This window comes from Petromyzon marinus, unplaced genomic scaffold (assembly GCF_048934315.1).
Source record: "Petromyzon marinus isolate PM22_M1 ecotype Great Lakes invasive population unplaced genomic scaffold, UKy_Petmar_22M1.pri1.0 PM_Scaffold_9, whole genome shotgun sequence".
NCBI lineage: Eukaryota > Metazoa > Chordata > Hyperoartia > Petromyzontiformes > Petromyzontidae > Petromyzon > Petromyzon marinus.
Window position 1 is genome coordinate 1,150,057 of NW_027423699.1, and position 17,245 is coordinate 1,167,301.

The 17,245-nt window shown below is 45.0% G+C and overlaps 1 protein-coding gene across 6 annotated transcripts; it reads left to right on the plus strand.

Moving 5' to 3' along the window:
- Positions 1 to 8,217: 8,217 nt before the first annotated feature.
- On the plus strand, positions 8,218 to 16,942 carry LOC142923919 (uncharacterized). Of its 6 annotated transcripts, none has more exons than XM_076064927.1 (3): positions 8,218 to 8,350; positions 8,676 to 8,738; positions 14,371 to 16,942. In XM_076064927.1, exon 3 carries the CDS (start codon positions 14,411 to 14,413, stop codon positions 15,779 to 15,781), a length of 1,371 nt encoding a protein of 456 aa, XP_075921042.1. In that variant the 5' UTR covers positions 8,218 to 8,350; positions 8,676 to 8,738; positions 14,371 to 14,410; the 3' UTR covers positions 15,782 to 16,942. The 6 variants fall into 6 exon arrangements, with proteins under 6 accessions (XP_075921042.1, XP_075921043.1, XP_075921047.1 ...); XM_076064928.1 differs by having other exon boundaries at positions 14,401 to 16,942; XM_076064932.1 differs by lacking the exon at positions 8,676 to 8,738 and having other exon boundaries at positions 8,259 to 8,350; positions 14,401 to 16,942.
- Positions 16,943 to 17,245: the final 303 nt, after the last annotated feature.

Consider the following 17,245-nt stretch of genomic DNA (forward strand, 5'->3'; position numbering starts at 1 on the left):
GTAAAGTCACGTTGAAGAGAAACAACAAAATAAAATATATATAAAACAATAAAAAATTCTCACGACGTTTCGACCATAACTCAAACGGTCATCATCAGGTGTGTCGGTTTGCATAAATTTATTTTGAAAACGGCATTTATTTATATATATATAAAAATAACGTTTGCGTCACGCGCAACGATTGGCTGTTTGCCAGGACTAGTCCATCTAGTTCTATTTCCGATGGTCTGAAATCCGTTTTAGCTAAAGGTCTAAACTTTGCAGTCACACCTAAACACATACCAGTTAATGATATAATTGCCCAAGTAGACGTTGCTCTCAGGGGCCTGGGTCACATCGCTGCAGACGTAGCAAGATCTGAAATCGCTGCAACCCTCAAAAACGCTAAGATGCCAGCTAGCAACCTCAGCAAAGATGAGCGTTTTGAATTATATAAATTAAAAAAGAGGAATGATATTGTAGTTCTCTCAGCTGACAAAGGCAATGCTACTGTTATCATGGATAAAATAGAATACAACAACAAAATTAAAGAATTACTCGCCGATGGTAGTTATACAAAAATAAAAAGAGATCCCACCAACAGCCTCGTCACACAAACCAACAAAATAATTTCTGATTCAACCGCATTAATTGATCAATCTAAACAGTTTTCGTTGAAACCTTCTGCTGCCAGGCCACCAAGATTATACGGCTTACCAAAAATACATAAAGTTGATACACCTCTTCGTCCCATAGTCTCTACTATCAGCTCCCCCACCTACAAACTAGCTCGTTTTTTGTCTGAAATCCTGCGTCCTTTCACTGGAAAGACCACCTCTGCGGTACAAAATTCTACTCACCTGGTATCAACAATCAAGGGTATTTCCCTGTCCCCAGACGACCTGCTTGTCAGTTTTGATGTAGTTTCCTTATTCACCAAGGTTCCTGTACCTGACACCATTGCAATCATTGAAGACTTGGTTCATCAAGGACTAAACACTGAGGTACCCCCCCTGGTGAGACACTGTTTAACCAATACATACTTCACTTGGAATGGAACTTTCTACAAACAAACTGAGGGCACCCCAATGGGCTCCCCCCTTTCTCCAGTTATAGCTAACATTTTCATGGAGAAATTTGAGACTGACGCCATCCAGACTGCCACTCTGCGCCCAACCTTATGGAAGAGGTACGTGGATGACACTTTTGTCATCTGGCCACATGGCCGGCCTGCTCTAGACCAATTCTTCGACCACATCAATTTCATACACCCAGCCATCAGATTTACCATGGAAGTCGAAATAGATGGCAAGATACCTTTTTTGGATGTCCTAATTAAAAAGAGACCTGATGGTTCAATGAGCCACTCTGTCTACAGGAAAGCTACCCATACGGATGCTTATCTGAAACCGGATTCCCACCACCATCCATCACAGAAGAATTCTCTCATCAAGACTCTGTATCATAGAGCCCAATGCATATCCGACCAGGAACACATAAGCAGTGAACTCAAGCACGTACACCAAGCTCTTAGGGCTAATGGTTACTCCGACTATACAATCCGCAAAGCTATCACTCAAACCATGAAGAAGAACCCTCTTGAGGAGCCTTTCAAAACCATCACTTTACCCTACATTGCTGGGATCACAAAAAAGATCTCCAAAATCTTGAATAAACACAAGATCCAGGTCCGTTTCAACACATTACATAAAATCCGTGATCTGGGTCCGTCTGTAAAAGATGTGATTCCGGACATACAATACCCTGGTGTCTACAAACTAAGTTGCCTCTGTGGTAGTAGTTACATTGGAGAAACCAAACGCCATATCTCGGACCGCATTCGTGAACATAAAGCAGACCTTAAACACGGTAGGACCAACACCTCGGCCGTAGCAGATCATTGTTCTAATTCAGTAGGCTCACATGCCATTGACTTTTCCAAGACGGAGGTTCTTTGTAAGCCATCTGGCTTCCATGAGAGATTCGTTCATGAGGCTATCCACATATACAAACACAGAGACAATTTCAACCGAGAAGATGGATTCTATCTTAGCAATCATTGGAAAGATTTGATAAATCATTTCAGTTCTTGATTGATTGTTCACGCTTACAGTGCCTTTCAGACAGCATACATAAAAACAAATTTCGTCTCCCCCCTCCTCTTTTCAAAAAATAGATGGACTAGTCCTGGCAAACAGCCAATCGTTGCGCGTGACGCAAACGTTATTTTTTATATATATAAATAAATATGCCGTTTTCAAAATAAATGTATGCAAACCGACACACCTGATGATGACCGTTTGAGTTATGGTCGAAACGTCGTGAGAATTTTTTATTGTTTTATATATATTTTGTTATTTTGTTGTTTCTCTTCAACGTGACTACCGAAAAAACTAAGAATATGCTAAAAATAATTAATAAAACCCATAAGCCAGGCACACAAAAACAGATGTCGATCATAAACAGGCCATAAATATATAAAGAAATAATAAAACTCTCAAGGCGAGGATGTTAACAGCTATTGGCGAAGATCTCCAGATGAACAAGAGTTTGATGTGCCCTAAGGGAGGTCACGCAGAGGGAAGACCTCCGCAAGCCAGACACGAGGATGCCCACGGGTTAAACCATATATTTTTTTTTCCTTTGTCATTAAAACAACGGTTAAAATTTAAAATGCAATAACAAGAATAACCTAAAGTTAGCGGTCCTCGCGCTCACTCCAATTAAGACCAGGCCACTAGATACATCAGTTAATTATTATCCAATAATTCGCTATCAAATGATTTTCACCTTGAATACTTTTACTGTTAAAACAAAGCTTGGAGACAAATACCGAGTCACATCAAAGGTTTTCGAGAAGGAATGAGGCGAACGGGTAAACTTACAAAAGAGTTTAAACAATATCCCAAGCAACCCCGACCACCTTTGTCTCTCTCGCAGCGCGTAGAAGCAGGAACCACACCTTATCACAAGGGGCCATCTGGAGCGAGCCAGACGGGTTAATGAGAAAACACACCCCACCCACACACAACAGCCAGCGAACAAGTTTTAAGTTAACGGAATTGCAATACAAATCACACGTAACATTAATAATAACGTGTTAACCTTAAAAGATATTCCATTATAGAACCTTGCAGAACCAAGGGATATGGATTCCAACAATCAAACGGACCTCTTAAACTCAGGATAAACATCTTTATTATAAAATAAATAATAACTCCATCGTAACAACGCGAACCTCGGAATAACCCGAGAGGTGCGTCGGAAGGACATAGTTACAAAACACGAGCCTTGGTAAACATAAGACCAAATGGTATTTGAGAAACATTAAACCGAAAGCAGCCAGAGAGAGAGGTACTCCCGGCCGCCTTTGTATCTCCCGCAGAGCGCGAGAAAGGAATTTCACACCCTAGTGGGGAAAGCTTGATGTTACGAAGAGGGTCGCCCCTCCCCCCGGAAGGGGTGTGGCAGATGGTACACAAACACACACACGAACGCACACACACAGAGACACACACACAGACACACATACACAAACACACGAACGCACACACACAGACTACGCGCCCCCCCTTTTCACTGCGCGGAGATAATTATTTTTTAATATAATGTCTTCCAGTCTTCCAGTCAAGACAGATCAGCGATTCAAGACGTCCACAAGACGAGCAGTCGCAGCGAGCGACTGGCTCCAAGGAGCGAGGATCGCCGAGCCGCGATGTATCAACGAGCGTAGTTCAGAGCGAAAGGCAAAGTATCAATCGAAACTTTATTCCTACATCAAGTGCCAGCCATCCAGCAGCGGCAGAGCGGAACGTCCAGCGCCAACAAAGAGTCAACCAACCATCGGCCAAGCGTTGTGCCGACTCAGCCATCCATCAGCGGAAAAGAGCCTGTATCTGCCAGCACGAGCAGCCGCCAACAACTTCAGCAAACCAGTGACCAAGCGCGTGCGACTTGAGTCATTCAGCAGTGGAGGAAACCCGCTGTCAGAGAGCCGCCAACAACCTCAACAGAGAGAGCGCGTGCCACTCGGCTCACTCAGCAGAAGAAAAACTTGACCTGTCGCCCGCGAGCGCAGCGTCAGATACTACAGCAGCGGAAAGAGCGCGCATTGGCGCAGCTCATCCAGCAGTGGAGAGAAACTGCTGTCAGCGAATCAGCACGGGCGCGTTCGCGCACCTTCAAGGAGAGGGAGCGCGTGCCACCAGCGTGCCATCAGCACCAGCATCAGCACCAGCGCGTGCCAACAGCACCAGCATCAGCACCAGCGCGTGCCAACAGCACCAGCATCAGCACCAGCGCGTGCCATCAGCACCAGCATCAGCACCAGCGCGTGCCAACAGCGTGCCAACAGCGTGCCAACAGCGTGCTACAGCGCGCAACTTCGCGTCACCAGGGCTGAGAGGGCAGCGGCCCCGCACTCAACACCCATCGGCGCGACAACGGCGAGCGTCGTGCTGACTCATCCAGCCAGCGGTGGACAGAAACTGGCAGCCGTTCGTATGCCCCCCCCCCCCTCCCCGACACTCTCCCCCTCACTCCCCCACCGCGCCGCAACACACAGGAGACACATTTTGGACACAAGAGACGCTAACCTCGGCGTTTGCTTTACGCAAAGAATTGAACCAGTGATAACGAAGACACACGATACGCATATCGGGATAATCAAGGAGGGTTGGCACTCCAAGGTGGTGCATTAAAAATCAATTCATAACGAAAAATACTGCTGTCATTGAGTTGCATAATAACCAATCATCCTACTGTTAACAACGTGATAAGAATTGGCTTGAAGGTCTATGAATGGATGTGGTACTGTGTGGGCAATGTTTAAATAGGAATTTACATTATAAGGTTAAGGTTTTGATAGAATAGTTATGCATGTTTAATCTCTCTCTCAACAACCGATTGATTGCGTTACGCGTCGGGAATTAACCATAGGTGCCGTTATCAAAGTGAAACAACGTAATCGTGATGGTATCATGTTAACGCTGTGTTGAAATTCCAAAATCCCGAGATTGAGTTTTCATATTATCCAAAAATTAAAGTTAGCTAGGAAAAAAAAAAATGATTAAAGCAGAAGGTTTGTGTGTGATTCTTCCTGAAATTCTGCATAATATTGTTCTGCGTATGAGATCTGAATCCTGGGGACCTATCATAAGCACACTATCTCCACACATAATCCATAACACACATAATTCGTAATGTTCAATCGAGAGTAATCGTATCCTTATCGATAATACGGAATTAAAGAGCAGAGTCGAATCGACTCTCTCTCATTCACGCTCACAACGCCTGCGTCACTGCATACGATTAATTGCGTCATTCCAATTCATAACACAATTCTCGTCACCGAGGCTCGACCTGATAATCCATAACGACCTGCATTATCATAACCACGCCCACTCGCATAAATTAATACGATTATCTCTCGAATCAGCATAATTTATGCGCATAATTATACTGATTAACATAATTTCGGATAAATTATGCAAATCTCAAATTTCATTTAATTTTCATTATTTTCATCAATTTTCATAACACCTATATATACAACAATGTGGCCAAATGACGAAAGTGTCATCCACATATCTCTTCCACAGGGAAGGTATGAGGGTGGACGTCAACACCAGAACGAATTCTTCTGCCGTAGCTGATCACTGTTACAACGCTGTGGGTGATCACGATATAATTTTCTCCGATACCAAGGTTCTTTGCAAACCCACGGGTTTTTATCAGAGATTTGTTCACGAGGCCATTCAGATCTACAACCACAGACACAATTTCAACCGAGAAGATGGTTGCAAATTAAGCAACCATTGGAAGGATGTTCTAAATCGAACCAAACATTAAACTAATTTTCAATGGTACAGTATCTTTTTCAAGTAGTGGTACCCCAAACATTCGCAGCTCTTAAAAATTCCCTTTTCACACCATCAATAGGTAAACTCCCCCTCCCCCCCGCGCCAACCGGCTTGTTCACCCGCATGTACACCACCTCTACACCTTCTTTGGTTCTTTCGGTAAAGTCACCAAGTAGAATGAGAATAAAATAATAAATTGATAAAATAAAATAACACAATAATATTCTCACGACGTTTCGGCCACAACACAAGCGGCCTTCATCAGGTGAAGGGGCGAGACTGTCTGGTAGGACAGCGCTGAAGTGAAAGAGCCACGTTCAGATCACGGCTTTTAAGCTGTGTGAGAGGAACAAAGAGCCCTCAAATTTGAAGCTGTGTGAGAGGAACAAAGAGCCCTCAAATTTGAGGTCTCTTTGTTCCTCTCACAGCTTAAAAGCCGTGATCTGAACGTGGCTCTTTCACTCCAGCGCACTCCAGCGCTGTCCTACCAGACAGTCTCGCCCCTTCACCTGATGAAGGCCGCTTGTGTTGTGGCCGAAACGTCGTGAGAATATTATTGTGTTATTTTATTTTATCAATTTATTATTTTATTCTCATTCTACGTGACTTTACCGAAAGAACCAAAGAAGATGAATCATTGCAGTCACGAAAGCTTTAAATCACCTCTACACCGTTCATCATGCTAAGTCGGCCAATCAAATGAAATTTTTTATGCTAATTCCTTTGTCAAGGCACCTTGTTTCCTCGCACACAGTTTAAAGGTCGCGGTCTGAGCGTGGCTGTGTTTCACTCCAGCGCTGTCCTCGAGACAGCCTGATCCCTTCACCTGATGAAGGCCGCTTATGTTGTGGCCGAAACGTCGTGATTTTTATTGTTTTATTTTTTACCTACGTGGTGACTTTACCGAATAGAACCAAAGAGTATGGATCCTTGCGGTCACGAAAGCTTTAAACCTCGAGGACCTGCACACCTTGAGGAGCATGAGGCGAGCGAGGAAGATTTGTGGCCGATTCCTCCCACGCTGGACACTTCTCTGTTCCAGCTACTCCCCTCCGGCAGAAGGCTGCGGTCCATCGGGACCAAAACCTCACGCCACAAAAACAGTTTCTTCCCATCCGCTGCTGGCCTCTTCGACAAGGCCAAGGGCTTACACTGACTTGAACATTTTATCTACAAAATGACACCTTGCCATATTTACACTGTTACCCTATTTGTAGTTTTTGTATTTTTAGATTGTATCTTATAGCTACTTTATATTCAATATTTATTCAAAATTTTACATACTTTAGCCCCTTAGTGTTAGACTTTGTACCTTTAGTATAGTTAGACTTGTATGCCACTTATTTAAGATTTAAGATTCCTATATGTTGAATGTAAATTCCTTGTCTGTGCGATCTTTCATGGCGAATAAAACCCTTTCTGATTAAAACCCTTTCTGATTAAAGTCATGTAAATAGAAAACAATAATAAAGAAAACATGTGTTGATTTTTATTATTTAAATTGTCATTTAATTTAAGTTTTTTCTTTAATGAAACATGTTTTTTAATTTACCTGACTTTACCGAAAGAACCAAGAATATTAATTCCTGCAGTGACCACTCGGTTCGCCTCAATCTGCGTGGAGGCTTGGCCCCCACACACAGTGCACACACACACACAGTGTACACACACACACAGTGTACACACACAGTGTACACACACACAGTGTACACACACACACAGTGTACACAGTGTACACACAGTGTACACACACACAGTGTACACACACACAGTGTGTGTGTACACACACACAGTGTACACACACACACTGTGTACACACACACACTGTGTACACACACTGTGTACACACACACACAGTGTACACACAGTGTACACACACATACAGTGTACACACACACTGTGTACACACACACAGTGTACACACACATACAGTGTACACACACACTGTGTACACACACACAGTGTACACACACACAGTTGTTGCTGAGCTCACACACCCAAGGGGTCTCTGATCAAGGGAGAGAGCAATGGAAAATGAATCTAAATCAACTTAAACTCCAACCCTGCTCTGTGACGCCACCACTCAGCATTACCTCATCGGCGTGAAACGCCAGGGGGAGGTGTACCTCGCTAGTGACGTCATGTCACCAAGGTGTTCACCCCACCCCGTCCACCGCGCCCTTGAGCATGACGTCACCTCTGCCTGAGTCACTTCCGTTGTCTGTTCAAGTAGAATCCCTATTTGGGCAAAGCTACTCCCGGTGACTGGCGGCTCATTAACATAATATATTCATGAAAGCCATCGCGAGTTTATTGCGACGAGTTCGGCACCCACGCCCCATCCCTCCACGTATGGTCCAGTCTCATTAACATAATTTATTTGAGTAACAGCCGCTCATTGAGGGAGGGGAGTGTTTTTACCCCGCAAGTGACGTCATGTTAACTCCTGCTGCCGCGTGACGTCACGAAGTAACAGGAAGCTGCTGCTCCGCCTTGCACTGAAATCCGAGGTGAGTAATTCTCATCGCGGTTGTGGTGGTTGTGGTGGTTGTTGTTGTGGTGGTTGTTGTTGTGGTTGTTGTTTACCGAGGTAGAGCCTCGCTCTCTCTCGTAGGGATGTCAATTGAGTATCAGCGAGCATGGAAGCGATGTCCAGGTTGTAACTTTACAGCGTGCGGCCTAGCCACGCGGGGCCTTGCCTCCTGCCCTCGCCTGATCGCGTTTGCTTCAATTCTCTCGCTTAAGTTTAATTTGTCTTCACTTGGCTCGCCATTTTGTCACTTTGTTTTACTTTTAAATATTCACGCAGTTTTTATTTCATTCTTTTTTTACCAGGCCAAGCCCGCTTGAGCCGCTGTGCCGCTTTTGTTTTCAGAAGCGATCTGCCCACAACACAAGGTGAGGCTCGTCAACAACGTGGTGGTGTTCACTCTAGACACGTGGCGGTGTTCACTCTAGACGCGTGGCAGTGTTCACTCTAGACGCGTGGCGGTGTTCACTCTAGACACGTGGCGGTGTTCACTCTAGACGCGTGGCGGTGTTCACTCTAGACGGGTGGCGGTGTTCACTCTAGACGGGTGGCGGTGTTCACTCTAGACGCGTGGTGGTGTTTACTCTAGACGTGTGGTGGTGTTCACTCTAGACGGGTGGCGGTGTTCACTCTAGACGGGTGGCGGTGTTCACTCTAGACGCGTGGCGGTGTTCACTCTAGACGCGTGGCGGTGTTCACTCTAGACGCGTGGCAGTGTTCACTCTAGACGGGTGGCGGTGTTCACTCTAGACGCGTGGCGGTGTTCACTCTAGACGCGTGGCGGTGTTCACTTTAGACGGGTGGCGGTGTTCACTCTAGACGCGTGGCGGTGTTCACTCTAGACGCGTGGCAGTGTTCACTCTAGACGCGTGGCGGTGTTCACTCTAGACACGTGGCGGTGTTCACTCTAGACGCGTGGCGGTGTTCACTCTAGACATGTGGCAGTGTTCACTCTAGACATGTGGCGGTGTTCACTCTAGACACGTGGTGGTGTTCACTCTAGACGCGTGGCGGTGTTCACTCTAGACATGTGGCGGTGTTCACTCTAGACGCGTGGCGGTGTTCACTCTAGACGCGTGGCGGTGTTCACTCTAGACGCGTGGCGGTGTTCACTCTAGACGCGTGGCGGTGTTCACTCTAGACGCGTGGCGGTGTTCACTCTAGACGCGTGGCAGTGTTCACTCTAGACGCGTGGCGGTGTTCACTCTAGACGGGTGGCGGTGTTCACTCTAGACGCGTGGTGGTGTTCACTCTAGACGGGTGGCGGTGTTCACTCTAGACGGGTGGCGGTGTTCACTCTAGACGGGTGGCGGTGTTCACTCTAGACGCGTGGCGGTGTTCACTCTAGACGCGTGGCGGTGTTCACTCTAGACGTGTGGCGGTGTTCACTCTAGACGCGTGGCAGTGTTCACTCTAGACATGTGGCGGTGTTCACTCTAGACGCGTGGCGGTGTTCACTCTAGACACGTGGCGGTGTTTACTCTAGACGCGTGGCGGTGTTCACTCTAGACGCGTGGCAGTGTTCACTCTAGACGCGTGGCGGTGTTCACTCTAGACGTGTGGCGGTGTTCACTCTAGACATGTGGTGGTGTTCACTCTAGACGTGTGGTGGTGTTCACTCTAGACGCGTGGCGGTGTTCACTCTAGACGCGTGGCGGTGTTCACTCTAGACGCGTGGCGGTGTTCACTCTAGACGGGTGGCTGTGTTCACTCTAGACGCGTGGCGGTGTTCACTCTAGACGTGTGGCGGTGTTCACTCTAGACGCGTGGCGGTGTTCACTCTAGACGCGTGGCGGTGTTCACTCTACTTGGTGGAGTGAGGAAGCATGAATTCTGAGCAGGTGAAGGTGGCCAGGCGTGGGTCTGGACACACCACCACCTGTGAACCATGCCAGTGTGTGACAGTGGTGGAGCCAGTGGAGGTGGGGTGGCACGTACCCCCCCAAAGGTCCGATTGAAATCCCTAATTTCGATCAGATCATTGGGGTTTATTAGTAACTAGCTTCACTACCCAGCTTCGCCCGGGACTTGGATTCTTGTCTTGGATCAATTTCAAATTTCATATTCCCTTATCTTTGACTGAAAACCCCTGAAAAAATTTGATGCTTGCAAGAAAGAAAAAAGCCGAAACAAATCAAGTTCCCTAAATCGGATGTTTTCACTCAAGGAAATTTAACCTTAATCCACTTCTACGCAAGGTCGATTTTGGCCACGCCGGAAGGGAATGACGTGGCGAGCTGAAAATAGTCGCGTTCACTTAGACATTCCAGACAGCATAAGCTGTGAAATTTTCATGACGCCAGAGCTCAGCGATGGATAGTTTTTGATGCTTCACACAAACAGATGCTATTTCTGCTTTATATTTAATAGCCGTTGTACCCGTTCTTCGCACGGATTTGTATTGGAACTCCGAGAAGCCAATGGCTTCATCGGCCAGGAGCAAAGCGCCACCTAAAATCTCCCGGCACGCTGTTAACAGCTCTAAGCTCTTCAGAGCGCTTAACTCAGGTGTGTTGCGGGTTGACGTCACACACTCCATGGTCATTTCCCCCACCCCCCCCCCAAAATACAAAAGTCTATTTTTATACTTTTTACATTGTGCACAGTATGGAACTGTTGTATACGGCCCTTTTTCCACAATTAATATCCATGAGAATATTTGCCGATATATACATATAGATTTTTTTCTTTTGTGACAAACCAAAATTAATTAATAAAACAGCCAGGCACACCATAAAGCCAGATGTCGATCATAAACAAGCCATTAAAAAATAATGAAATAAACTCTCGAAGGAGGATGTTAACAGCTATCTGCGAAGATCTCCAGATGAACAAGAGTTTGATGTGCCCCTTTGGAAAGGTCACCCAGCGGCGAGCCTCAGGAGGACAGACGCGAGTTAAACCATTTTTTTATTTTCCTTATTTGCCATTAAAACAACGGTTAAAATTTAAAATACAATAACCAGAATAAGCTAAAATTAGCGATCCTCACGATCACTCCAATTAAGACTAGGTCACCAGATGCATCAGTGAATCCTTATCCAATTATTAGTTCGATATCAAATGATTTTCACCTTGAATACTTTTACTGTTAAAACAAAGCTTGGAGACAGAAATACCGAGTCACATCAAAGGTTATCGAGAAGGAATGAGGCGAACGGGCAAACTTATGAAAGAGTTTAAACAATGTCCCAAGCAACCCCGACCACCTTTGTCTCTCTCGCAGCGCGGGAGAGCAAGAATTTAACACCATAGCGAGAGAATGATTATCAGGGTTGGCCATCTGCAGCGTATGCGCTGGGCTCAAGGAAAACACACCCCACCCTGCTACGCAGGCGGTAAGAATCCCTTAGAAGCTACACTGCCGCCATCCGCGAACAGAGTTTAATTAGAGAAATTTACTATACATGGTGTCACACAAACCTTAATGCTAACGTGATTTATCTTAAATTACAGTATATCTAGGCGTTACATAACCTTACAGAACCAAGGGATATGGATTCCAACAATAAAGAAACGGATCCCTTAAACTCAGGATAAACATCTTTATTATAAAATAAATAATAACTCCATCATAACAATGCGAATCTCGGTAACCCGAGAGGTGTGTCGGGAGGACATAGTTACAAAACACGAGCCTTAGTGAAGATAAGACCAAATGTTATTTGAGAAACATTAAACCGAAAGCAGCCAGAAATAGAGGTACTCCCGACCGCCTTTGTATCTCCCGCAGAGCGCGAGAAAGGAATTTCACGCCAGAGCAAAGAGATCATTATCAGGCCATCTGCACACGCACGTGGGCTCAATAATGGCCCCACCCCACAACCACGCAAGCGAGTTTTAAGTTAAGAGAAATCGCAATACATTTATATGATGATAAGACAGAATGACGAAAATTAATAAACTAAGAGCCAAGATAACGGGGTGGATCAAACTGGTTGAATATAAGATCGAAATGATATTTGAGCGATGTTAACTCAAGATATAGAGAGATAGGAAAGATCCCGGCCACCTTTGTCTCTCCCCACAGCACGTGATAAAATATGCATACGCTCGAAAAAGCATCTTCACTTGGAAATAAAATCAAATACCCCGAATCACAAGCAGAATCATATATGCGTATGGTACGATACGCTGTCAGATGAGAAAGGTTAAACTTTAAAAACTAACAATTTTTTTGTGCATCAGAAACGTGTACAAAGGGGGGGGGGGGGAACCCGCCCCTCCCTCTGGATGGACAGTGTAGACAGACAGACGCCTTTGAGATGAATCGAAGCGTCTGCTCCCTTGATGGTTTATGGCTTGAGGAAGACCCGAACAGAACCTTGTCGTAAATGACACACACACAAACATACACACTGACACACGAACCTCGACCACCACCGACACACAACCAGATCAAAGATAGCTCCGCCTCGTGAGGAGGAGCCTAAGAGGAGAGATTTTGACGTAAAAATGAGCCGTTTCAGCATTGAATTCATCAGCCCGCGGGGCCAGCTCAACAGAACAAAACTCATCTCAACTCATCTCAGCAGAATACCAGCCATCACCGACGCCGCCTCTACAAACTTGCCAAATTGGCGAGTGTCGCCGATTGGCGACACGCTGCCCGCTATTGGCGGTCAGCGCAACCGAGCGAATCGTGAGCCTGTTTCCCTTCAACGTGACTTTACCGAAAGAGCTAAGAATATGAATTACTGCAGTCACGAAAGCTTTAAATCAAAATTTAATGTGTACGAGTAATTGCATTGTTCCAATTAATAACCAACCTTTGTTACCGAGGCTGGGCCCGATTATCATAACGACCTGCATTATCATAACCAAGCCCACTCGCATAAATTAATAAGGTTACCTCTAATTAGTATAATTTATGCACATAATCACCCAAATTAACACAATTTCGGATGAATTATGTAAATTTCACATTTCAATTTTCATTATTTTCTAATTTTCATAACCCACATATACAACAGAACCTACCCACATGCCAAATTTCAAGTGTGTAGCATGTTGGGAAGTATGCTGAACATTTCAAACAGACATAAATTGACAAATTTCCCTTTTATATATATAGATAAATCAGCATTTTGCGACCCCCACTGCCACCGTGTGGCATATTATTACGTGCCAGGGACTCTATGAGAGGACAACAGTCCAAGTCCATAATTGGCAATAAGTAACGGCAAAGCAGTTACAAGCGACTCACAGAATTGTGTGCAGTTGCGTATACAGTACACGACTTCCCTGATGGCAAACACCTTCAGCGAGCGCGATGCCTATCACACGCGTCCAATAAAAAGCATAGGACAAGTCCTTGGTAACAACTCCTTAATAACAGCTCCTTAATAACAACTCCTTACTTAATAACAACTCATATAATGTTTCATTGCTGGAGGGGTTGCTCATGGCTCCACCTCTGAGTGTGTGACAGGGTCAAGTTTGTATTTGCAGTAAAGTCTATTAACTCTATTGAGCGTGGAGGTTATATCAAAACAGTTTATTTTTGTTTTCCTCTGGAACTCTTTGTTTGAATGTAGTCGGGAAGTTATCACAGCACATGTGCAGCTGAAGTCAGAACTGTTCATCCCAGCATTCAAGGACATCTGTGCCTGGCTTCACACCTCTAAGTTGCGATTGAACATTAATTTACACATTTCTGCATAACACAAATAGTATTATTTTCAACACCCTTTGCTATGGCAGCTGAATTTAGCTTTCATAAATATTCCTTTTGAAGCCAGACAGCCGAAATTGTGTGCTCGGAGTTTTGGGTTAACATTCATTTTGAAGATACTAGGGCTTCCAGGCACATTTATGACATTTGCCCTCTCATTGTGTGCCATAACAGCCCTTGTGATGAATTTGGGACACTTTTTCACTATAACATGAATATATGAATAAGTATAGACGTGTTAGCTACGCGTTACTGTGTGTATGCATTCCTCTGTGCATCGAAACTGACGTGTAGATGATGTGGATATTCTTTTTTTCTTTCTGCAGCTGTCGCTTCCTCTGTTGCTTCCTCTGCAGAATTTGTCTGATGGAGCAAAGGCACTCGGCGCGGCTCGGTGCAAAAAGGCAACAATGCGAACAGGGTGCAAACAACACAGATCGTACTGGAAATTTGATACGGCACCAGAGAACTCACACGGGAGAGAAACCTTTCAAGTGCAGTGTGTGTGGGAAGGCCTTTTCACTTTCACAAAATCTTCAAAGACACCAGAGAACACACACGGGAGAGAAACTCTTCAAGTGCAGTGTGTGTGGGAAGGCGTTTGCACATTTATCTACTCTTAAAAAACACCAGAGAACACACACGGGAGAGAAACCCTTCAAGTGCAGTGTGTGTGGGATGGCGTTTTCAGTTTCATATACTCTTGTAACACACCAGAGAACACACACGGGAGAGAAACCCTTCAAGTGCAGTGTGTGTGGGAAGGCGTTTGCGCGTTCATCTGCTCTTACAAAACACCAGAGAACACACACAGGAGAGAAACCCTTCAAGTGCAGTGTGTGTGGGAAGGCGTTTTCACTTTCACCAAATCTTCAAAGACACCAGAGAACACACACGGGAGAGAAACCCTTCAAGTGCAATGTGTGTGGGAAGGCGTTTGCACTTTCATCTACTCTTAAAAAACACCAGAGAACACACACAGGAGAGAAACCCTTCAAGTGCAGTGTGTGTGGAAAGGCATTTTCACAGTCACCACATCTTCAAGGACACCAGAGAACACACACAGGAGAGAAACTCTTTAAGTGCAGTGTGTCTGGGAAGGCGTTTTCAGATTCATCTGCTCTTGTAACACACCAGAGAACACACACAGGAGAGAAACCCTTCAAGTGCAGTGTGTGTGGGAAGGCGTTTTCACGTTCACCAAATCTTCAAAGACACCAGAGAACACACACGGGAGAAAAACCCTTCAAGTGCAGTGTGTGTGGGAAGGCGTTTTCACTTTCACCAAATCTTCAAAGACACCAGAGAACTCACAAGCATCAGAAGATCCACAAGGAGTGGAATCTGAAATCAGCTTGTGAAAGTCAAAGTGCCGGAATGAGCCCATCCCTCATGAAACAAGAACCGGAAGAAAATCCCAGCTTGGACACTTTTAAAGGTATCGAGGTGAAATATGAAGAGGTGAAGGGCAAATGTGAGAAAGTGATGGTGAAGAGTGAAGAAGTGAAGGTCAAATGTGAAGAAGTGATGGTGAAGAGCAAAGAGGTGAAGGTAAAATGTGAAGATGAAGATTCAACTCCAAAATCGGACCTTCACATCGATGGAGGCAACGTGAAGCAGGAGGAGAATTCTGACTGTGAGGCAGAGCGAGGCAACTCCCAGCAGTTTGTGGAAGTGGAGGTGTGGGTGGACTTCCTAGACAATACAAAGTCAAATGGAGACCCGGTAGATGTGTAAGCTTGAGACGATGTTTCTCCAATAGATGCACCTTTGTCACAGGCCTTTAATGACAAGAATGTGAAGTTGAACTCTCAATTCCTAGGTTCAACCAGCAGGGTAAGAGCGGCCAGTCTTTGTGGACCTGTGGGTTGTGTAGATCTCTAACCAGGAGCGAGAACCAATAAGCTCCCAAGCATTCACAAGGTTCTAATAATTCCATTCATATGGTGCTTGCTTAATCGCCTCTGGCAATTCAGAGTTTTGTGTCGTATCTCGTCTCAAACACTCGAAGAGCACCCCCAAGTAGCAGCTGCCCCTGTGTGGCACAAGGTGGTGGCCCTGCACCGGCCTGCATGTGGACAAGAGCCTGTCAGTAGGGGGTGATCATTGACGTGCCATCTCAGTTGTGGAGTTTGTAGGTAATGTTTAGAATTTGATAATTTTTTACCCAGACGCCAGCATGCAATGGCCTACTCGTTTTGAATGGCGCAATAGTATGTTGTACATACACTGTTAAGCGTATTTTTTTAAATAGTTTATTGTTACTGCGATGTAACCTGATGCAGTATATTACACTGCAGTAATTCAATTTTGGTAATATGCCTGTCAATAATTTAGAATTAATACTTGTCTGATTGTGTGCGTACATGTAACATTTTGTCTATAAGGGTCAAATATTGAATAAGTGATGTTAGGACAAAGTGTTTGTTTTGGAAGTAACCTGTACAGACAACTCAGGTGAGACTCATTGTCCTTGTGATACAGGTCAAATGGTATTTTTGTGTTTTCGGGAAGCATCTCCCTCTGGAGCAACTCATTGTCTTTGAAATAGGGAGCACACTCAGATCATTCATTAGTTACAAGGCATACCACTGAAAAGTTACACGTAGAGGAGATACATTCTCTACAACACGAATTATAATTTTTGTATTACGTGTTGACGTAAATTTTGTCTAACTAGGTCTAGAAATGCTCCTTGTTGATTAACGTCTGGATGTTCGAAACTATCGGTTGAAGCAGCCCGGCTGCTTTTGAGACGCTGTGCACCAATAAGAGTCCGCAGGTGGCTTGTACTGAATCAATGATGTACTCTCAGAAGGCTGTGTTAGTTATAGTTTGTGTAAAACATTCCTTTGTTTCGTGGAGAGATCGATAAATGAAAGATGTCGTGTCTGCTGATCTGCTTCATAGCAAGGAAGTAATTTTAAGAGCACATTTGAAATTCATTTTTGGTACAGATTTGTATTCGGTTACAAGGCAGAGCACATCTAGTAGATACATTCTCCACAACAACACTCAATAGATTTTGCATGACGTCTTATATGTTGGTGAACTAGAACAAGAAATGGTCCTTGCTGATTAACGTCTGGATGTTCACAACCAAGGGTTGAAGCAAGCCGGACGGCCTGCGGCGCCACTCGCAACCGGGTAACGCCGGGAAGCACCCGGCGGTACCCTGGCGAAAAAGACAAACATCGACCC

What these genes read in the sequence shown, in the direction of transcription:
- LOC142923919 (XM_076064927.1), top strand. Translation starts at nt 14,411, where the DNA reads ATGGAGCAAAGGCACTCGGCGCGGCTCGGTGCAAAAAGGCAACAATGC.